Source organism: Rousettus aegyptiacus, unplaced genomic scaffold, assembly GCF_014176215.1.
Source record: "Rousettus aegyptiacus isolate mRouAeg1 unplaced genomic scaffold, mRouAeg1.p scaffold_m13_p_13, whole genome shotgun sequence".
In the NCBI taxonomy this organism is placed as follows: Eukaryota; Metazoa; Chordata; class Mammalia; order Chiroptera; family Pteropodidae; genus Rousettus; species Rousettus aegyptiacus.
The window spans coordinates 15498039-15521508 of NW_023416288.1; the positions used below are offsets into that span (position 1 = coordinate 15498039).

Genomic DNA, 23470 nt, shown 5'->3' on the forward strand with positions numbered 1-23470 from the left:
GCTTAAAACCCCTGTACCTCTACATTTAGGGGCTGCTTAATTTGGAGTCTGCATACCCCTGGCAGACCCAGCTGGCTAAATAAAGAGTGTTTCCTATAACTCACTGAGTTCCGGTGGTCCGTGTGTCTTTCTGGGGCTGGCGGCTACAACAAAAGCTCAGTTATAAGAAAGTTTCAATCAGATTGAAAGGAGTCCTCAAGCTAAAATCTCCCACTGGAAACATCCTGCATTTGTACTCCTGCCATGTTTAGTCTTAGCTAGGAGCAACCTATAGGAAGCATGGCTTTGTCATAAATACGATGGAAGAATCTGAGGGACAACAGTCAATTATGCTCTGAGCAGGGCACTTTTACAGCTATACCGTGCGTTGACCCATGGCTTTTAGCAGCTATGGGGATTAAATCCTTCCCAGTTTTAATCCAGAGAAAGATAAACATCTTTGTCCCAGCATTCCTAGCAACAGCTCTGATATTGACTTGAATTGGACCAGGTTAGGTAATGTGCCCACCCTTGACCCAGTCATGGTGGTCAGGGAAATGCCATGTTCTGATTTGTTCAGGTCTAATGTTCAGGCTCCACTTTCAGAGTAGGTGTTGGAACCTCATTTAGACTATGAGAACTGAGAAGTGGTGAGGGGCAGATTCTCAAACAGAATTATGCACATAAAGAATATATGTATTTTTAATGTTCATGGCTATTGCCAGGTTGCTTTCCAGAGACACTATAATAATTTGCAGTTCCACTAAAAGGTATAATGGTACTTTTCCTTACATCTTCACCAGCAATATGCATTAACTCTGTTCTAAAATTTTTTGGCCATCCTGATGGATACAAATTGTTAGCTCATTATGACTTCAACTTACAATTTCCTAGTACTGGCATATTTTAAAATATATTTTTTAAATATATTCATTGGCTACCTGGATTTGCTTTTCTGTAGATGGACTCTTCACATCCTTTGTCCATTTTCCTATTATTTTTCTTGTTGTCTTTTTCTTATTGATTTATAAGAGTATTTTTCGTATTGTACCTGATAAGTCTTCATCTGTTCTCTGCACTGCAAACTGGCAAGGAAAAAGCAGTCTGGAATCCTGCACATTCTTCCCCTTGCCCACCTTTATTATCAGTGCTAAGTCCATAGTCCTCAAGGTGAAGACTAGATCAGTCGACATGCCAGGAATGCCATGGGACAACACCATCATTCATTTTTGAATAACAAAACAAGGTAAGCCTCGGTCAAGGCCAAGTTTCCATGTCCCACCCCCCTCCCCCCCCCCACTGGAGCAACATTACTCAAACTCCAGTCATTCTAGAACCACATTCACCATTTTGTCATATCCTTTAAATCATGCACTACTATTTACAGTTCCCAAACTTGACATTTTTACATAGATTTCTTTTAAAACAAAAGTGTATGTTGTTGCCATTCTGTCATTATAGCTACTAGTTATATTTTTCTAATACACATTAAAAATAAATTCATAGGTATGAAGATAAAAGACATTCATTTATGTACCATTTAAAATATGTCATACTTTGGGAAACTGCTTAAAGCATGCAATAGGGCCATAGACTCCTCGAGGGCAAGGTCGAGGATTTACAGAGCGGTGAGTTTCAGTACCGCATCACTTAATCTCACAACCCCCGTGGCGTGGAGGAGCTAGCAGGTTCATTTACATCTGAGGAAAGCAGCACAGACAGGTGCAACTGCTTTACACACTACTGAATGGTGGAAATTAGAATCCAGGCCTTTCTTCAAAAACCACAGCGTAGCAGGTATCAATGAAGCCCGCTGGACGAACTGTACCCGGTGGTGGGGGCACGAGGCAGCCCGAACCTAGTGCGGACCGGGATTGCATTTCCAACGTTCTGCGTTCCGGCCGGAACTTTAGGAGTTCTCAGGTTCTGCGAATTATGCCAGTGCCCAGCGCCTGGAGCGGAGTCCGTCTGTCCAACTGGGTACCCTGGGCCCACCGCGGTCTCACTGGCCGGGAACCTGTGGAACCCAGGCCACAGGAGCCATGTGCTGGCTGCGGTCATGGAGCCAAATCCTGCTGCCAGTTTTCCTCTCCATCTTTCTCATCCAACTGTTTATCAGCTTCTCAGAGCATAGTTATTCCCAAATCTCCAGACACAAGGGCAAGCAGAGAGCAAATTCTGTGGATCAGGGTGAGCCATCCCGAGCCCAGAGGTTGGTGCCTCACAGAGCCACCGCTGCCCTCCTTCCTCTCGATTGTGCCACCCTGACGGGCTGAGATTTTCATCTTTAAAGTTACCGTTTGGTGTAGGCGGGAAAATATTTTCAAAGGCTCCTTCTGTTTTTGGTGAAATTCAGTTAAATTGGGCTCAAATTAATTTATCTTGTCTGACATGAGAAAAGTGTGTTAAAATTGTTTTAAATTTGGGAAAGCAGGTTTATGCCCTTCACTTTTTTCATGACCCGTAAAACACGTAAGTTTTGTGCTGTGAATAAGCTGCTGGGTTTTGTTCTAATTAGATTCTACTCAATAGCCATACCTGGTCTTTCGAAGTGTTTTAAGGTCTTAATAAATTGCTTAATTTGGGTCCTATTGTAAGAAATAATTACTTCCTTTCGTTCCCCTCTCCAACTGTAGAAATTATGAAAAGTCAAAAGTCATGCTGAGTTGAATTCATAAACTTGGAAGTAAGATTTTTTGAATCCTAAATTGGAATTATATAGATAAAATAAGGACAAAATTTTAATTACTTGGAAAATGCCCTGTAGAGCCAAGATTGCCATTTTTATGAAGACTATAAGACAGAATAATTATTGTTGTCTGGTTTCCAGAGTCTAAAAGAATGTTCATATCTGTAAGTGAATCAGTCTTCCTTACTAAAATCAAACCCTAATCTCTCAACTTTGCATGGAAATAAGACCCTTCTTTGAGAGGGTGGGGGAGGGGAGAGGCTGAATCAAAAGGCCTAGCTTGTTTCTCTTGATGGTCATCTTTCCCATAGATTTCTCTCTTAACCTCTTGGTCATCCTCACATGTACTCCAAGAGGAATAGTGTTCTAGTACCACCTCTGCCCTTTCCTCCCTACCAACAGTGTCTAAAAACATAGGTTATGCTTAGAAACAAATCCTTTCCCTAGTTCCCTAGCAAATTGGAGTCAGACTTGAATTTTTTCAAAAGACTTCATTAAATGCTGAGGAAGAACAAAAAGAGAGTAAACAAAAAACAAATCGAGAATCATAGATAAAAAGTAGATTCTAGGACTGATGGATACTTGTCAGCCTTTCTGAGGAAATTGTTTCCTTTTGTGAGGGAAAGCCTGGTTTGGCCTTTTCTAGGCCTCCTGAGTGTTTGCTTCCTAGCCTGGGGCAGTTTCCTCTTCCGTGGTTGCATTTAACTTTCCCATCTGATAAGGATATGGCTTCTTAGACAGTTGCTTTCTTCACTTCCAAAACTGAGACAGGAATTCTAACCCTTCACTAAGACCCTCACCTACATCCCTGCTAGGGCTTTGAGTGATAGACCTTTCCTATAGGCAACCATAAGATTTGTGAGACCTCAGTGAGCAATATCTCAAAAAGTTATAGTTTGCACTTGGAACCTTGGGTTAAGAATCTTCTCCACTATCGAATGAATGAATTAAAGAAGTACTAAAATGTAGAGAAATTTTTGCACCAGGAGCAACCATACAATAAAGGGCATAATCCAAAAAGCAAGTGGCAACCAAAAAAATAAATAAATAATTCTGGATCAGAATAACAGCACAGCAATGCTCCAAATGCCACCATCACTCCTCAGAAGTAATTAGTGAGTCGCTAAATTCCAATAACTTTCAATAATACTCCCAGATCTGGAGAGATGCATACTGAGGGGATGTCTTATTCTTTACCCTATTCTGAAGATCAAGAAAGGAAATGGTTACAGAGGAGAATTAAGAGAAACAAACTGAACAGTGGCTCTGGCTCTGATTGAAACATAGGTTCTTGGGCTACGGTGGGTTCAGGGACAGATCTACAATCCAAAGATATCCCCTTTATGGAAACTGGAAACACCTCCAACTAGCGAGAGTGAACTCGGGCGGTTGAAAATGGCAAAACCTCAGAAAAGAGTATAGAGCCCAGCTAGTCTAACAAAATCTGGCACAGCCTCACCTGAGTTCTCTGCCTTTGTCACCAAGTTATTAGGACATAAAATACCATAAAACTAGTTCCTCAAGATGAAAATAGACACTATAGCAACTATGCAAATACTGTATAGCTAACGAAATTAACAACGAATTTAAGGAGTATATGTTAGCATGTAGATAACAAATAATCTACCCTAGAGGAAAACGTAACTCACAAAACAGATGAAAGTTTCCCCACAAGTGCTTTGAGCTAGAGAACCACCAAATGAGAATTAGATTCAGTGAAACAAGTCTCAAAGTCAAGATAATAAGATATTAGAATAAGATGAGAATACAGATATCTCCCAGGAAATAAATTGAAGGCTTAATAATTCGAATATGAGGCAAGGCATCCAAGCTTTCTCTTAATTTCAGTCAGTATCCATTTGTTTACTTCTGCTAATCATAAACACGCCAAGACTATTCGTCATGCACATTCTAAGTATACTTTGGTCTGTGGTAGCTGCTTCCCTCTGTTTTTTAATTTAGGAAGTGCTGATATCTGGGAGGAGGTAGGGTTTCACTCTCCCCTGGTAAACTTTTCAGTCTCTTCCATCACCTGCTTACCCAATAAGGACAAGGAAGTCTATTAAAAAGATTGCTAGTTAGCTATACAAATGTTCAGTCTCAACCTCTAAGATGGATCCAGATCAGGTGATTTACTGATATGAAGATAATGAGGCCATGAGGGACAGATTTGGAAAGCGATGGGAGAAAAGTCAAGAAAAGCGAAGGTCTAAGTGATGTCAAAATGCATGTGAGAAAGGAAAGGAATGAAGATTCTAGTCAGAGAATAGAATATTGCAACTTAAGAGTTCATGGTTGGTGCCAACTGAAATGATGGCAAAATCCTACTTCAGATCATGGAAAGAGTTTGCTTAAAGTAAGGTAAAGAGTTGAAATTTCTCTGGACTGTAGAATTCCAACTGATTTTTAAAAATGTATATGTATTTCTTATGTTGAACATGTATCATTTTTATAACTACATAAAGATAATAATCCTGTTTTAAGGAGGCGGGGAAGTAGTGGGAATAAGAAAAAAGAAATTATCAGGACTCAGTGGAAAAAAACAAAGCTGTAGACTTTATATTCACCGGAACATTTTTAGATGCAGCATAAGAAACCAAGATTATACTTATAAAAGAAATGTAATTTTGTCTCACTTGAGCAAAAAAGAGAAGAGTAGAAATGCAGTGGACCTCAGAAATCAGTGAATCACCACCAGCTCCCTATTCTTCTCTTTCCTCTTCTTTTCTCTGCCTATCGACTCCATTCTCTCCTACGAGCTTCATCCTCAGAACTCCTTTCATGGGCCACTGGAAGCTCCCAAGCCCACATCCTCTCAGCTTTCCAGGTAAAGAGAAAAAAGCTCCCCACTAACACTTAACACTCAAGTTCCAGTTTCTAAGCTGTGAGAAGAGGATTCTCATTGGTCGTATTGCCTCTCCCTGAACCGATGAGTGTGGTCTGGGATTAGCCCAGGTGATTCAGATGTGCAGTCCTAGATGCTTGGCTGGGACCAGGGAGTTTGTGTAGGAGAGAGCAGTTACCCATCCTACTCTTGTGTTTAGAGCTGAGGAGGAAGCAGTTCTGCAGAGGATGAGTTATATTTCCAAGGAGAGAGAGGTGCTGGTGGTCAAAACTGTAAATATCTTGGACATATATCCATACTCTCTCATGTTAACAAGTGAACTTGAATGTGTTTATTCACTTTCCTGAGGTCAGCTTTCTTTATCAGTAAAGTGGGGATAATAATAACCACCTTTGAAGATCATGAAGATTAGCTAAAAAATTTTTTAATCTATTTTTATTTTAAAAATTATTTCACTTATTTATTTATTTTATGGTGACATTGATTCATGAAATCCAATAAGTTTCAGCTATACACTTTAACAGTAAGGTGTATATATATATATATATATATATATATATATATATATATATATATATATATAATTACACTGTGTGTTCACCGCCCATAGTTAGAGTTCTTTCTGTCACCACATATTTGACCCCTTTACCCTTTTACCTTGTCTACCTCCCCTCTCCTTTGAGGTCAAATTAAGAATCCTCTTTAAGTCCAAGGTCCTTGAATTTAGTTCCTATGTTTTTTCCTATGCATTTTATTGATTCCTGTTGTATATTCAGGTCCTTAATCCATTTTGACTTAATTTTGGTGTGTGGTGATAGACAACAGTCTAGTTTCATTCTTTTGCAGGTGGCTTTCCAGTTTTCTCAGCGCCATTTATTCAAGAGGCTTTCTTTTCTCCACTGTATGTTTTTGACTTTTTTGTTGAAAATTATTTGCCCATATAACCATGGGTTTACTTCTGGACTCTCGTCGACTCTGTTCCACTGGTCCGTGTGTCTGTTTTGCTGCCATACCATGCCGTTTTGATTACTGTCGCTTTGTAGTATCATTTGAAGTCAGGCAGAGTGATGTCTCCAGCCTCGTTCTTTTTTCTCAGGATGACTTTGGCAATATGAGGTCTTTTTTGCTTCCATACAAATCAGATGATTTATTTTTTCTATTTCTTTAAAAAATGCTTGATAGGATTTTGATGGGGATTGCATTAAATCTGTATAATGCTTTAGGTAATAAGGTCATTTTAACTATTGATTCTTCCAATCCAAGAACACGAAATATCCTTCCATTTCTTTGTATCTTCTTCATTTCTTTTAATAGAGTCTTGAAGTTTTCATCACATAGGCCCTTCACATGTCTTGTTAGATATATTTCTAGGTATTTGATTCTTTTTGTTGCAATTGCAAAAGGAATTATTTTTCTCCACTTCTTTTTCTGACACTTCATTATTAAAGTATAAGAACACTATGGATTTTTGAACGTTGATTTTGTATCCAGAGACTTTACTGTATCTGCTTACTATTTCTAGTAGTGTCATTGTGAAGTCTTTAAGATTTCCTATATAGAGAATCATGTCATTTGCAAATAGTGACAGTTTGACTTCTTTGTTGTTTATTTGGATGTCTTTTGTATCTTTCTCTTGCCTGATTGCACTCACTAGGACCTCTAATGTTATATTGAATAACAGTAGTGATAGTGGACAACCTTGCCTTGTTCTTGATCTTAGAAGGAAGGTTTTTAGTTTTTCACCATTAAGTATAATGTTAGCTGAGGGTTTGTCATAAATGGCCTTCAATGTGTTAAGGTAGTTTCCCTCTATATTAATTTTGTTAAGTATTTTGATCATAAATGGATGCTGTATCTTGTTGAAGGCTTTTTTCTGCATCCATTGATATGATCATATAATTCTTAATTTTTAATTTGTTTATGTGGTGTATCACATTAATCGATTTGCATACTTTGAACCATCCCTGTGCCCTTGGGATGAAGCCCACTTGATCGTGGTGTATAATCTTTTTAATATGTTGCTGTATCTGGTTCTTATTTAGGATTTTTGCATCTGTGTTCATGAGAGATATCGGTTTGTAGTTTTCTTTTTTTGTGTTATCTTTATCAGGTTTTGGTATCAAGGTAATATTGGCCTCATAAAATGAGTATTGTCCCCTCTTCGATTTTTTGGAAGAGTTTGAGGAGAATAGGTATTCAATTTTCTTTGAATGTTTGGTAGAATTCACTGGTAAAGTCATCTGGTCCTGGACTTTTATTTCTTGATGCGTTTTTGATGATTGTTTCAATTTCCGTACTGGTGATCAGTCTACTTCAATTTTCCAGTTCTTGATTCAGTCTAGAAAGGTGGCATTTTTCTAAGTACTAGTCTATTTCTTCTAGGTTATTAAATTTGGTGTTATATACTTTTTCATATGATTCTTGCATGATCCTTTGTATTTCTGCAATGTCAGTTGTAATTTCCCCTCTTTCATCCCTGATTTTGTTTATTTGTGTCCTTTCTCTTCTTTCTTTCATGAGTCTAGCCAGGGGTTTGTCAATTTTATTAACCTTTTCAAAGAACCAGCTCTTTGTTGCATTTATTTTTTCTATTGTTTTTTGCTTTGTTTTGTTTTCAATTTCATTTATTTCCTCTCTAATTTCGATTATTTCTTTTCTTCTGCTTTTAGGCTTTGTTTTTTATTACTTTTCTAATTTTTTTAAGATGAAGCATTAGGTTGTTTATTTGGGCTTGTTATTGTTTTTGTAGGTAGGCCTATAATGATATAAAATTTTTCTCTTATGACTGCTTTTTCCGTGTTCCAAAAGTTTTGATATGTTGTGCTATCATTATCATCCATTTCTATGTATCTCTTGATCTCTCTTTTTATTTCTTCTCTGACCTAGTTATGCTTCACTAGTATGTTTTTTAATCTCAATATATCTGTGGTTCTTCCTGCTTTCTTTTTGCAGTTGATCTCTAGTTTCAAAGCATTAGGATCAGAGAACATGGTTGATATGATTCCAACCCTCTTATATTTGTCAAGGCTATCTCTTTGTCCCAGTAAGTGGTCAATCCTTGAGAATGTTCCATGTGCACTAGAGAAGAATGTATAAGCAGCTGTTTTTGGATGAAAGGCTCTGTGAATGTCAATTACGTCCAGTTAGTCTAATGTGTCATTTACGGATGTTATTTCCTTATTGATTTTCTGTTTGAATGATCTATCCATATCCAACAGTGGGTTATTAGGTCCCCTACTACGATAATATTTTGGTCTTTTCTCCCTTCAGTTCTGTTAGTAATTGCTTTATATATTTTGAGGCTCCCTGTTTGGGAGCATAGATATTAATAAGTGTTATGGCATCGCAGTACGTGATTCCCTTTATCATTATGAAGTGTCCCTCTATATCTTTCTTTACCTTTTTTATTTTGAAGTCTATTTCGTCTGATATTAGTACCACTATTCCTGCTTTTCTCTGAATGCCATTTGCTTGAAATATCATTTTCTACCCTTTCACTTTGAATCTATATTTGTCTTTGGAACTGAGATGTGTCTGCCTAAGGCAGCATATGGTCGAGTTTTGCTTTTTGATCCAATCTGCAACTCTGTGCCTTTTTATTGGTGAGTTTAGTCCATTAACATTTAGGGTGATCATTGAAATATTAGGTCTTTTTACAGCCATTTTATCGTTTGCTTTCTGGTATCTTGGTGTTTCCATTGCTTCTTTGTTCTTGAGTTTCTGTTTTCTTTATTTTGGTTGGCTTTTGTGGGTTTTCCTTCTGGTCCTTCTTGTTTTATATTATATACTTCAAAGATTCAGTTCTGAATCTTTGGCATGTGGTTACAATTATGAATATGTAAAGGATAGTTATATATATACAGTCATCCATTTTCTTCTGTGCATGCCTTATCTCCACTCCCCTTTGTGAATTTGGATCTCCTCCCCTTTTCAGTCATTACTGTCTCATTTTGTCCCTATATATACTGAACGTTCATTATTTTCTAGCAAGTCTCTTATTTTTAAGCTTATAATGCCCTGCTCTTACTAAGGGTTACACTCCTCTGCTTCTATCAGCCTGTTTGTCACTTTATTCCTAATTATGTATTTTTTTTTTGTCATTTTGTTTTAGGTGAGCTGACCTCTTTCAGTATTTCCTGTAATGCAGGCCTTTTAGTGGAGAATTCTCTCAATTTTTGTATGTCTGGAAAGGTCTTTATTTCTCCTTCGTATGTAAAGGAGAGCTTAGCTGAATACGTTATTCTAGGCTGGTAGTTCCTTTCATTTAATAGTTTGAATATTGGTTCCACTCTTTTCTGGCTTGTAAGGTGTGTGCCGAGAAGTCCGACAATAATCTAATAGATTTTCCTTTAAAAGTTACTGCTTTCTTCTCCCTTGCTGCCCTGAAAATTCTGTCTTTATTGTTGATTTTTGATAATTTTAGTACGATGTGTCTTGGTGAAGGCTTTTTTTGGTTGAGATAATTGAGTGATTTGTTGATTTCTTGAATTCTAAGCTCCAGCTCATTCCTTAGATTTGGGAAATTCTCATCCATTATTTGTCTGAAAATGCTTTCTAATCCCTGCTCCTTTTCCTCGCCTTCAATAATGCCCATTTTCTTACGTTTCCTCTCCTGATGGAATCAGCTAGTTCTTGTATTTCTCTTTCATTATTTTTCATTCTTTGGTTTCTCTCTTCTTCCTTCTGATTTATTTCTAGATTTCTGTCTTCGATATCACTAATCCTTTCCTCCATTTGGTTGACTCTATTTCCCCAGCTTCCTATTTCATTTTTCAACTCTTGCAGTGTGTTCTTCATTTCCAGAAGTTCTATTTGGTTTCAACTCCCTTGCTAAAGTACTCATTCTGCTCATTTAGTTGTTTTTTTCAATTCCTGAAATTGTTGATATGACTCATTTAGGATCTCACTGAGTTTTTTCAGAACTACCATCCTGAATTCTCTGTCATTTAAGTCTCATATTTCTATGTCTATAATCTTATTTTCTGGAGATTTTTCTCTTTCTTTCTGAGATGGCTTGTCACCTTGGTTGTTCATGCTATTTAATGGACTATTTCTCCACCTGGGCATTAGTGGAAGTGTATTCAACTTTTTTCTAGAAAGAAGATTTATAATATAAATGTCTCTCTTTAGCCTGTTGCAAAGAAGGCATTTTTCTTTCGGTTTCCAGTAGATAGAGTCTAAGTCTCTTGGACCCTTGCTTTATATAAAGCTTAATAATGCCTTTTTTTTTTTATCTTATAAATGTTTAATCATGCTCACTACCCTCAGTCTCAGTTCCTGTCAGTGTTAGTGTCAGTTTTGGCAGCATTGACTCAGATTCCCCTGGGGCTGCACAGTGTTTGGTCTTGGAGGATACAGGGCGAAGGGCCTTCTGGGTTCGGGGATGTGGGCTGTGGCTCAACCTTAGTTTGGCAACTGCAGCTGATAACAATTGACTGTTGTTTCTCCTGCTTCTCTGACATCCTTACTTCTCTGCTTTCTGCCCTGATGACTAGACCCTGCTGCTGGCTGTGTGGCAGTCACTACTCTCCCAGACAAGGCTGTTCAGGGAACTCACTGCTCCTTCTCCCCTCCCCTTCTCCTACAGGGAGCTCCAGTGGGTGCAGGAAGCAGCTTCTTTATTTCTCCCAGTCCACCACCTGGCTCCCGAGGTTCTGACCTGTGGTCGCTCTGATGTGCAGATCCCACGCTTAGATGTGCTGGTGTGCAGTTTGGGTGTTTTTTGTTGAGTTTTCAATGTTCAGTTTATTGTTGTTTCAAGGGGAGAGATCCGGGGATGTCTCTCACTCCACCATGTTTTTGACATCAGTCATTTAAAATTATTTACAAATAACTATTTATGTTTATAAATTGTTTAATAAGAATTTCATATAACTGGAAGGTGAAGGCCAGCTTAAACTTCCCATTAGGCCAGATTTCTGCCTGTGGCTGCTTAGGAAAGGTGAGCATTTCTCTAATTGATCATTTCAAAGGTGCACCTTTTCTAGTTCAGACCAACATGCCCTGCGTCTTCAACTAGTGCTAGCAGCAGCCCTTTGGCTTCGACTTTCCTGAATGTATTTAAATATATAAAAGTTAAACAAAAACCGTGTAGATATAACATACATGCTGACATGTTGTGATGAAGAGGGGACTTTGCCTTGGCAGTGTTCTTTCTTAAAACCCATACCCGGTCTAATTGTGAGGAAAATATCAGACAAACCCAAATTGAGGGACATCCTATAAAATATTTGACCTACACTCCTTAAAACTCTAAAGGTAGTGAAAAACAAGGACAGGCTGAGAAACCATCACTGACCAAAAGAGGCATGACATCTAAATACAATGTGATATCCAGGATCTTGAAAAAGAAAAGGAGCATTAGTATAATAACTGATAAAACCCTAATAAAATCTGGGGTTTAGTTAAAAGCAATGTATCAGTGTTAGTTTCTTAGTTTTAATAAGTGTGTTACAGCAATGTAAGATGTTGGCAATGGGGAAACTGAGTGAAGGGTATACAGAAACTTCCTTTATAATCTTTGCAATTTTTCTGTAAATCTGAAATCATTCCAGAATAAAAACTTAAACTAACAATAAATCTGTGGGAAGCAAGCAGAATTTGGAGAATGGTGGCTGTGTCATGTACTTTTTGTTTCGCTGGTCCTGCCTCTTGAAGTAACCCTGAAGCTCACTGTCCCTAACACAGCTGAAGGAATAGAATCTTTCTCGTTTGTCTTGACTTTTCCTCCACTCAGCTTTTCCTTGGGGACTTCAAAGATAGTAGGTAGAAGTAATATTCAATAGAACTTAATTTGAAAAACTATTCTAAGATTTTTTTCCCAGCCAAATTAGATCTGTATCCACTCAGACGATTTGAAATTAAATAGAAAGGTCTGACTTTTCCCATAGAGCCTGTGAACCCTGTCCCCAAAATAACAGAGAGAGTGACTTCATTGTCACTGTACCACAAGGCAAGTAGGGTTTTAATTTCAGACTCTACTTACTTTACAGAGATGTTGGAGTAATAAAAAGAGACATTGAAGTGCTTTTTTCTAAACTCATATTTTTTACTCTAGAATTTTCAAATATAAATTATATTGTTTATTTTTTTCACAAAACAAGATTTTTTTTTTTAATATTTAAAGGACTAGTTAACCAGGTATATCTTGCAAAACCATACTGAATAACAAAAGAATTACTAAAAGAGATTTTTGAAGTATGATGTTTTAAATATACAGTAATATTGTTAATTTTTTTTACTTACTTTTTTTAGAGGTCATTTTTTATAACTTACTTGGCTAATCGAAGTTGGCTGATGCTATTTTGTATTTTTCTAAGTAACAGTAGAAAATAAGAAAGAGGATTTAAACAGTGCCAATGGGAAAAGTTTCTAGATATAGGAAAATAATGAAGTAAAATGCTAAGAGATGGATGAAAATGCCATGAAACAGGAACGATGAAATAACATGTGCTTTTATATAAAATAGAGCAATACATAAGCTTTGTATATACATTTTTGTACTTGATTTTTTTTTCTTGTAGGATGCGCGTTAAAGAAAAATTGTCAGTTGTGCACACAAGATAAAAATGTAAGTTAACTTTCTTATGAGGAAATTGTCTTGGGAATGTTATAATATCACACAATTTACAGCTGTAGTCTAAAAAATATGTTAAACTTCGTTTTACACAATTTTTTATAATAGGAATGACATCGGTTATTAAGATGTATTTCTGCATTTCAAACCATTCTTCAAGGATATAGAAATAAAAAATGCAAATAATTTAGTACAAACATGTACTTCCTTCTAGAAAATTGTGCAAGAACAAAACAATTTTTTTTTTTGAGTGAAAAAAATTATACTGACTTTGGGAAGAAATTTTTCAAGTCATGGAAAAGATAAGCTCTTTGATAAGTAGTGAAAAGTTCCTTGCTACTCTGTTTCCTAAAGACTAGAAAGGATAACACACTGTTCCTTAATCACAATATAGCTAAGGTCCCCTTCTCTGATGATTAGAAGTCAGACATCATTGTTTTTTACTTCGAATTTGGAAGAAAGCAGAAATGCCATAGTAATGAGGGAAATGGTGTTAGAGAGCTTTGCAGCAACCTCTCAAAACTATTCTGCTCTAACAAGTATTGGAGAACTGACAAGGCCAAAGACAGAAAGATGCGATATCATTAATTTAAAAAGGGCAGAATCTAGTAATTGGTATCTGTCATAGTGATCTGGTTATACTACCCTGTGCCCTACTATCTTCATTTAGTCCATTCCTCTGCTTTAATGAGGCCCTGAGCTCAGGGCTCTTGGGCTTCTCCACCCAATTCCTACCATAGCCTTATGTGCTTTCCACACTTGGCAACGGCCCAGACACACTGGGACTCGCAGTGTCCTGACTTCCTCAGCTCTGTGCATTAGGAAGTCACTTTCATGGCCACACCCTCAACCCTGCACAATCCACAATGGCTCTTGCATTCTCATTTCTGTAATTTGTATCTACTTTTTGGCCCCAGCAAGACAAGACCATCTTCTAGTTCTTTATCATCTTTCATCTTTCATTTTCCTTCAGCCGATTGGACCTCTCCTTGGATTCCATTCCTTCCTGGGACTTCTCATGGCTATTCGCTTGAATGGACACCTTTCTTTGTTTGGAAATTTTCAAACAAAGAAAACAGAATATTAAAACTTGATACCCCCAAGACCCATCTTGAACAATCGTATTTCATGTATGCCTCCTATCCCAGAATGGATTATTTTGAAGCAGATAATGATATAGATACCATATCATTTTATTTGCAAATCTTTCAATCTACACACACACACACACACACACACACACACACACACACACACACATATAAGTTAAAGACTTTGCTTTAAAATATTATGTCCATTATTTCACTTAAAATTAACAATAACTTCTTAATATTATCAAGCACCCCAGACATAATCACATTTATCTTGTCTTATCATTTTTAAAGTTCTTTTGAATCAAGTCCATACATTGCAATTGGCTGATATATCCATTAAATCTCTTTTTATTTATGTGCTACTTCTCCTTCTCTCTTTTTTCTTTTTTCTCTATTGCAAGTTGCTTGTTGGAGAAATCGAATTCTTTGTCCTATTGGGTTTCGCACAATCTGAATCTTGCTGGTCACATCTCCATGCTGCGCTTTATCATGTTTCTCTTTTCCCTGTTCTTCTGTTCTTGTAAACTAATTATTAGATACGGAGTCTTGATCAGATTCAGTTTAAATTTTTAGCAGGAATATTTCAAGCAGAAGGCTTTCATTAGGAGACAAGTAATGTCTGTTGTCTAGCATGTTGTGATGTTAACAGACTTGATGATCCTTGCCTAGACCCATTATTTTATCTGGGGTTGCAAAAGCCATTACTGCTTTAATGTCTTGCCCTCTTATCTTTGATTGTGTGTTGGATCCACATTTCCCAGCCCTGATTGGTCCTTTGGTCTATATTTTCATTTGCTATGCATTATTAGCCTATTGCTGCCAGAGCTTATTGCATCAGTCTACACTGGTGCAACTACAGATTCACAATTTCGGGTCTTAACTGAGCCCAAATACTACTCATTACTTTGCCCATAGTTAGTAACATTTCCTAAAATTTCCCAGAGCAGCAATTTCAAAACTTTGTTATGATTCTTAAAGTTCCAGTGTTATCTCATACTCCCTCATTCGACTTTGTCTCTGATTTTATATGTAAAACTAGAGGCTTTAGTTGCAAATTTTATTCCCTAAACTGATAAAATTTCTGCCATTTCTTACCCATTCTTATCCATTGTTACTCTCTCCTTAAAGGAAGAAAAATGTTCCCTCCGATTCCTCTATATCTTTGCTTTGGATCTTGAATATGTATATTTTTGAGTTGTAATTTATGTAAATTGTTTGCATGTTCCTCTTTCTCCCATTCTCAGTTCCCTAAGGACAAAATGCATATTTTATTCATCTTTATATCTCTAACACCTCACACAGTTCTCAGCACATGGCAGTATTCAATAACTATTGAATTAAATTAATGCTTGAGCCATTAGAAGGTTAAATTATATTTAATATACTCTATAAGGTAGCAAGGTAGAAAATTTTATCTTAAAAAATGTACAAACTTAAGCCATTATGGCAATTCTGGGGATGAAACTGGAGGGCAATTGAGTCTAGGGCTAGTGCTGCCTGTGCTGCTGAGCCATAAGACTGGCCCAGGAATCGAGATATTTAAAATAAGCATTATCATCAGTGCACAGGTGATCTGAGAAGGCTGCAGGTTAACACCTTCAAAACTGCCTTCCTTTCTCAGTCTGGCTTAGGGGATTTAAGGGAAGATCTGGGCAATATTCCAGGGGCTGCATGACAGTTCCAGGGAGTCTGTTATGCTTCACAGAGCCATTCCTCTGGCAATGTGGTCATCTGGTGGTGTCAGCAACCCAGGAACAAAGATGGGAGTGGTCTGGAAAGAATGCTATACCAGGATTGTGATCAGTAAGCATAAAGGCATTAATCATAAGTTTTAGGACAACCGTCTATGGCAGGGAACGTTCCAAGCTCTGGGTTAAGCCATTTCAGGGCACTTTCTATGGCAGGAGATGTTACAAGATGTTCCAAGCCACTAGGGACAATTTATTGTTAAACTATAAGGCAAGGAGAAGTAAAGCCAGGGACACCGTGAGGCTTCTACTACGGGATCCCAACCGTGCCCTTCTTCAGGGATACATATATTTGGGTGCAATTTTTAATATAATCCCAGTACCTCATAGGAACAAACTAAGGGATAATTTCACCCATTCAACACAGAATCAGGGTATCATCTTTTGGAAAGAGATTCCCTCTCCTCCCAGGAATTAGAAGGACACCAGGCTTTCAGTGACAGTGCCTGCCACCTCCGTACTCCCAGGGAGAGTGCAGAATTTATAGATGGCAACTCATGAAGTAAGTAACCAAAAACATTTGAGTTCTTCTTGGATCATAAGAAAGATAAATAGATATCCTGTTATGCCAAGAACTGTCCTACTTTATGGTGATGTTCACCAGCATTGACTTCGTGAAATTATTATACCAAATATTCAAGTTTGAATGATAAATTATATGCTTATCCTTCTTAACTGTAAGGAAAACTTCCTCAAATTCTATCTGGAACATTTCCTTGTGATTCAATAGTATATGACTAGCTTTCCTAGAGTTAGAAGACATTCTTACCAAAACCAAACCCATAAGAAGCAATCTAGCATTTGCACGTAAATAACTAGTAAATACTTTTGATCTTTTCACCATCCACTACTTTAAAATCCCCCTTTGCACAATAACACTTATTTAATATTTTTTGCAGCGTAATATAAATCATTTGTTTTATACAATGTTAACAAACCACTAAATATTATTATGTACCTCCCCCTTTGCTGTATTTTTAATTTTAATATTTGCTTATAAAAATATCAATTTTGATGTCCATATAAACTTATTAACACAGAGTTCTACCCTAAAACAATATTCTAGTTTTTGCACGGATTAACATAAACCATTCTTCTAAAGTCTTTTGGCTGACTTCTCAGTTGTCATTCTCTTAAGAGACTGAGGTTGTCATGGCTTCATATTTACGTGGGTTGTCTTCCTAAACTATAAGAAAAAATTCATGTAATTTGTCTTAAATTTTACATTACCAATTTAGGGATGTTGACTATATTATACTGTTCCTTTAAGTAATGTAAAGTTCTGTTCTTTGAAAACTTTTTAAATTTACTTAAGGTATTAGTCAAATTTTTTGTAGTAAGTGACAGAAACCCAACTCAAACTAATTTAATAAGAAGGGTGATTTATTGACTCACAGAATTGGGATATCAGGAGTGGCCTTGGTTTCATACACAGCTGAATCCTAAAGGATGTTATTTCCATTTCCTCTCTTGTCATCTTTCAGTTCTGCCTCCCTCCGTGTATTGACCTCATTTTCTTCTATGGCAAATGGACCTTCTCCACATTGCTAGGGAAAAGGCTGGATCCCAGTAGATCTCTCCTAATGTCTGTATACAACTCCAAAGTAGATTCTGATTGGCCTGATTTGGGTCTTATGTCCAGCACTAGTTACCAGGCCAGAGGGATGAGCTACCCCGAATGCCGCTGCCTGGGTCAGGTGATTCCAGCAGTAGGGCAGTGGTGGTGCAAAGCTGACTGGATAGCTGCAGAACCACTAGAATTAGAAGAGGTCCACAAAGGAAAGAAGGTGTAGTTGCCCAAAGAAGAAGATTGGTTACACAAGCTGGAAAGACAGAGTAAAAAGATAAATTGCCTTTGTCTATTGTATTTCACCCTTTGACCTTTCAGGACATGTACATTTTATTTTCCCCATTCCAACATTAAAAAAAAATGTTCCTGGAAAATAATGCAACTAACCTTCAGCTAAAATTATACTTACTAAAGTCATTGTCAGACCCTCCCCCCATCCGCCCCCCGCTCCAGCTCTAAGTTTGGAATCGCAGAGGGTGAATCATGTGTAGATATTCTGTTGAGTTTCCCTGGCCAAGCAGTGAATTACTGGTAACCAATCTGGCTGCCGCAGGCTCAACCTGCTTTGAGGCAATGATGCCCACTATTTGGAACCCCATATATTAGTTAGTTACTGGCAGGGGGGAAATTACCTCACAAGCAAAGTAGTCCCAATCCACTTAGGACAATTCAGAAGGGCAGCTTGAGCCACTGGCAGCCAATACTCATTGCAGCTGGGGTTTGGATGCATGAGTCTGATGAAGGGGATCTGGGCAGACCACCAACAGCAACTACTACTTCTACTACTACTAATAATAATAAAATGATGATGGCGATGATGACGATAGCTGTTATTTATTGAATACTTAATGAACTAGCAATAACAACTTACTGAAATTATAGTTATTATAGTTGGACACTAGTTTTATTTTTTTTTCTTTCCAAAACAGTGCATTTGGTGCAGCGAAGAAAAGTCTTGCCAAAAATTTTGTTTGACGTATTTTGAGTGTCGATTCAGTTCTGTATATTGGTTAAACTGTAAAGGTGAGTTGTCCCTATTTAAATTTTTATGTACCTTTTTTTGATTGACTTGCAAATACAAGTGATTTGCTACTTTTGAAGAATTATAAATTATATTTGCTTTATTAAAATATAGCAGGTCTGTTCATTGGCGTTTACACTAACACAGCCTGGTACTTGTTCTTTCCAGCCACAGGTGGTTCATTCTGATTGGTGGGGACCTTACCATGCCAGCTCTTAAATACTTTAAATTTCATCTCTAAAGTACTCTGATGTATGATAACCATAACCTAGGGAATGGTGGGTTGTATTTTTATGGTGTTTCAGGTACTCCAGGAGTTTCTCATAAGCTAGACCTGGGGAGGACATATTGAGCCCAGTAGCATTACTATAACTTATATTCCTCAGCTAATATGTTTTGTACTGGGCATATCATTCAAGACAATGACTCCCTAGGATTAAACAAATTTCCATCCTCCAAGAATCTTTAAATTATATCTATAATGTTATGTTTTTGATTTGTTATTTGGTAGCTACCAAGGCAGAGAAATGTACTAGAACCTTTTAAGAAGTTTTCAAAAAAAGTTGAAACAAAAGGCTTTCCAGAGAAACCCTAAAGGTCTGAGAAAACTCAATCCAGAACAACCAGTTTTCTATTTTTTTCTTAATTGAAGTGAAAAAACATTAATTTTGCCCTCAAGTTCCTGTTTTCTTAGGTACTAGCAGGTATATTTAAATCATAATTGTTTGTAGCAAAGAGCTTATAAACAAGTAACATTTCATATATTTAGTATGAATATTTCATGTTCTGCCCTTATAATTTCACATAGTACTGGGATTGGGCAGAGGAGAAGTTTAAAAGTGCTAGAAATCTTTTTTCCCAGCAAGCATTTGTTGTCTCTTTGATAAGGAAACCCTGAAACTGAAACTCGAACAGCAAACCATCCCCTGCTATGTATAGAAACCCGAAGACAACCTAAGGGAACTGCCATTTGATCTGTTGAGATAAAACATGATAAAATGAGATAAAAATGAGATATGTGTTGAGATATGGCCTGGAGTGAGTTTAGAGATAAAGGACAAAATAGCCAGTGGCCTAAAAGTTTACCAATTTGGAGATAATGATATTCCTTTTAGCAACCCAGATTATTTTCAAATGTTAGTGATTGTTGAGTTAATGGTAGTTTTATTGAGTATGTGATATATTTTATTGTATCATTTTCATTAACTACTGAATTTGTACTTAAGACAGGCTGCATAATACTAGAAAAGATGAAAATATAAGAAATTACTAATTTTCGGTTAACTTAACATCTATTTCTTTTCATATATTTCAGTTGACATGTTTGGATTCCTGATGCTTCTACTTATTATAATATTAGTTATAGCATTCATTTGGCATTGCTGCATCTTTCACTATCACCTACAGCGGTATGTTGGTTTTATCCTTAGTAAGAATGCACTTTGGGATAACATCATTGAACAGAATGATAAGCTAGTCATCAGGAAATGTTTCACCTTTTTTAAGTAGTAAAAAAAATGTATTCATTTGATAAGGCAAATAGTTCAAAAAGTACAGAATATTATAAAATTAATATTTTAACTTTCCTGCCTCCTATTCCACCTTTGATGCCTCCTCCCCAGAGATAATCCTTTTAGTATGATTCTATTCGTAGTTCTTTTTTTGGTTACCTCCATATATTTGAACAATATGGTTATATCTGCTTTTCATAATTTATCAACATTAGATGTTATTTTTTTTCACTCTCCATCATGGAAGCTAAAAATTTATCTTGCACAATCCATATTTTTTATTACTTTGCTGTTAGTGAATTTTAACTAATATTTTTCATTATGAGCTCTTGAGATTACTAATATTTATTTTGTTGGTTATCTTTTTGACTTTGAATAATCTAATCTCTGTTTCTATATCCATCAATATTTCTCTCATTATTTAAGGTAAGAAAATTTGGAACCCTATACTTCCTTTGATCTGTCCTCTCCTTTCTCTGTCTCCTAAAATCTGTAAACTTTCTCACTCATTTGACCTTTTCAAGTATATTTACATTCTATTTTTAAACTATATTTGTATCTCAAAATGCTTACTCTATAGTTTGAATCTCAAATTTTTAAACTAGTAAAAATAATAGAACATATGTGATCATATAAGTATTGTCCATAAAGAACCAAAGTGGAAATACAAAATGTATTTCTATGTCACTAATCTATATTGCTTGAAATACAATTTTCTAGTGTCTAGATCAAACATACTTACTCTCCATTTCTCAAAATCACACTACATTTCATTTTGTTTCATGTTTTCATTGTGACTTTCCTATACAGCTTTTGCATTTTCTAGAGTTTTTAATTACATTCATTATTTCTTGTCAAGAAGGACACATGTATTTTTATTCCCATTACTGTGATTATTTATCTTACTATTTGGTAAAATATATTCATTTTCTTCTTATAGACATTCTTCTAAAAGTCTTCTCACTTCCCATTCTAATTTATAAAAATTAATTTATTTTCAGTGCTCTACTGAGAAGGATTTTTTTGATCTCATATCTTCCTCTTTTTAAGATTCATTTTTTCCCTTTTACTGGAGTACATTCTCAAGTAACTTTTTCAAAAGGAGTTCATGGAAAGTACGGAAATTATTTCCATAGTTCACACTTGTTGAGAGATTTGTTTTTCCCCGTTATCCTTCAGTTCAGCATGGTGGCATTTTTTTTTTTTCAGATTGTACACCTTTTCCAAGAAGGACACCTAGATAAGATAGGTGCATATAATAGGCCCATCTATAAGTAAAATGCACCTATAAAAAGATAAGGGTTGGCCAAATGTCCTATTTGCTTACTTAAGACCTTTACTTTGCCTAGGATTTTGTATTTTTTGGGCTTCAAGACTTATATCCTTTATATCCTTTCTTCTTTACATACAAAGATAAAAGAAGGACAAGATGAAAGAAAATTCCTTATTCTTTATACCTAAAATAAAAACATATTAAGAAAGAAGAACCAATAGGGTACATTACATGTGTGGCAAGAGGCTGCGGCAAATATGTTGTTTTTTCTTCCATATATTTTCTTCCCAGGATCCTGGTGTCTTGTGCGTCATCACTTTTTTTATGTGTAGTGCTTATGAGTAAAGTGGCAAATTATAATCATAAGATAATAGAGGCCTGAGCAAATATCCACCCCTGAAGCTTCTTTTATCTGCAGTTTAAAAGGGAAAACCTTAAAGCCTCTCTGCAAATATGGCCCAACAATCGTATTTACTTCTGGTTTAGCTCTGCTTTTCATCCACCCTCTCTTCTTTTTCAGTTTCTTTTAGGGATCTCCTAGACCTTGTTAATTCAATAAGCACCCTGTTCTCTTAGAGGAATTAGTCTTATTAAGGATTTATTGCACTTTATGATCCAAGGATCCTGGTTGTGTTCTAGAACATTCATCTTTCATTTAAAAAATACACTCGAATGACTAATGGAGCATCAAGATATTGATCTAATATTCTTGTTATTCAGCAGATATGGTTTAAAAGTTAAAGCACTTTTAAAAGTTCCAGATGTTAGAGAATATAAATCTTTAACTGCTCATGAACACAGTGCTTCTTTGATGCTCATCTATCTCAGAAAATATTTATTAAGTATATATTATGCCCTAGGCAGTGTTGTTGTCACTAGGGATATAATAGTAATACGAGGAAGATCAAATTCTTGCCCCTCTTGGAGCTTATATCCTACTAAGGTGACACAGGCAAGAAAAATGCAATAGTTAATTCTATTGGTAAATTATTGATATTTTAAATGATATTCCACTTATTTTTATTGTGTTGTTCTTAATGAAATACTTTATTCACTTGGTGGATAAATAAAAGAAGAATTTAATGTAGTAGAGCAATGGTAGTACAAAAATTGTATAAATATAGTCTTGTAATGAAATAAAATAATTCCAATTATAACCTTAACTATTCTGAATATAAACCTCACTAATTCTAAATTTGTCATCATTTTGAACAGAACTCAAGTCTGTGTTTCTAGAGGAGGACAACAAATTTATGTTTATCGTGGGAATAATGGCAAGTATTTTAATTTATTTAACTGGATGCTCCAGACTCTTTTAGTACCTCACAGATGGAAATCTCCCTTATTTATTCCAGGCATCAAAATTAAAGTACAAGTAGAAAGCATGACAGCAGACTTCGTTGTGCTCATTTCTAAGACACATTCTTGTAACTTCAATAGCTAGTCTAGGATAGGTAAAACTACAATATTGATAGAGAAGAGTTACAATTTCCAACCCAATTTCCAACCCAGTTCTCCCAATTATGACTCCACAAACGCAACCCGATGAAAGGTGGCCTTTGTCTTAAGGAATCCTTGCAGGCTTTTCTCAAATTAATTCACTTCATCTTACTTAGTTGGCTGACCTTCTATCCACCATTCTCAACTTGATTCTTTAAACTTTCTCTTACTTAAAAGGCACCCCCTTACACAGGTCCCAAATGTTGGTTTCCTTTAGCTCATTACTCACAGCCCCTGGGCAGGCCTTCCCATTCCTTTGCTCAAGCCTGGATCCTGGAACCCCAAACGAAGTCAGACATGTGGTCCCCCTTTCACCTGGGTAATCAGATCACAAAAAATTTTAAATCAGAGTATGACTGAGAAAGGGCTCTGAAAACTTCTTTATAATAATTACCATTAAAAATAGCTTTGCAGGAATATCCAGTATTGCACTGCTCTGGGCTTATGGGACATAATACTAAATCTGAATGAGAAGCAGAATAAAACTCTTAGGGGCAAGGATGAAATGTCAGGTACATGCACACTCTATTGCCAACACCTAGATCTTGTTCTTAGAAATTGTTTTGGTGGTAATGATATGCTGAACTATTTCAAAAGCTATGCAAGGGGGTGAGCTGAAGTGCCAGGTGATTGCTGCTTCCAGGGGTTGAAGACAAACCAGAGA

General features: G+C 36.4%; 1 protein-coding gene across 1 annotated transcript; it reads left to right on the forward strand.

Annotated features, from left to right (window-relative positions):
• Positions 1-1782: 1782 nt before the first annotated feature.
• Positions 1783-23272, forward strand: LOC107513221. Its single transcript, XM_036231053.1, has 5 exons — positions 1783-2191; positions 13037-13083; positions 18431-18524; positions 19838-19931; positions 22522-23272. Exons 1-5 carry the CDS (start codon positions 1783-1785, stop codon positions 22748-22750), a joined length of 873 nt encoding a protein of 290 aa, XP_036086946.1. The 3' UTR covers positions 22751-23272.
• Positions 23273-23470: the final 198 nt, after the last annotated feature.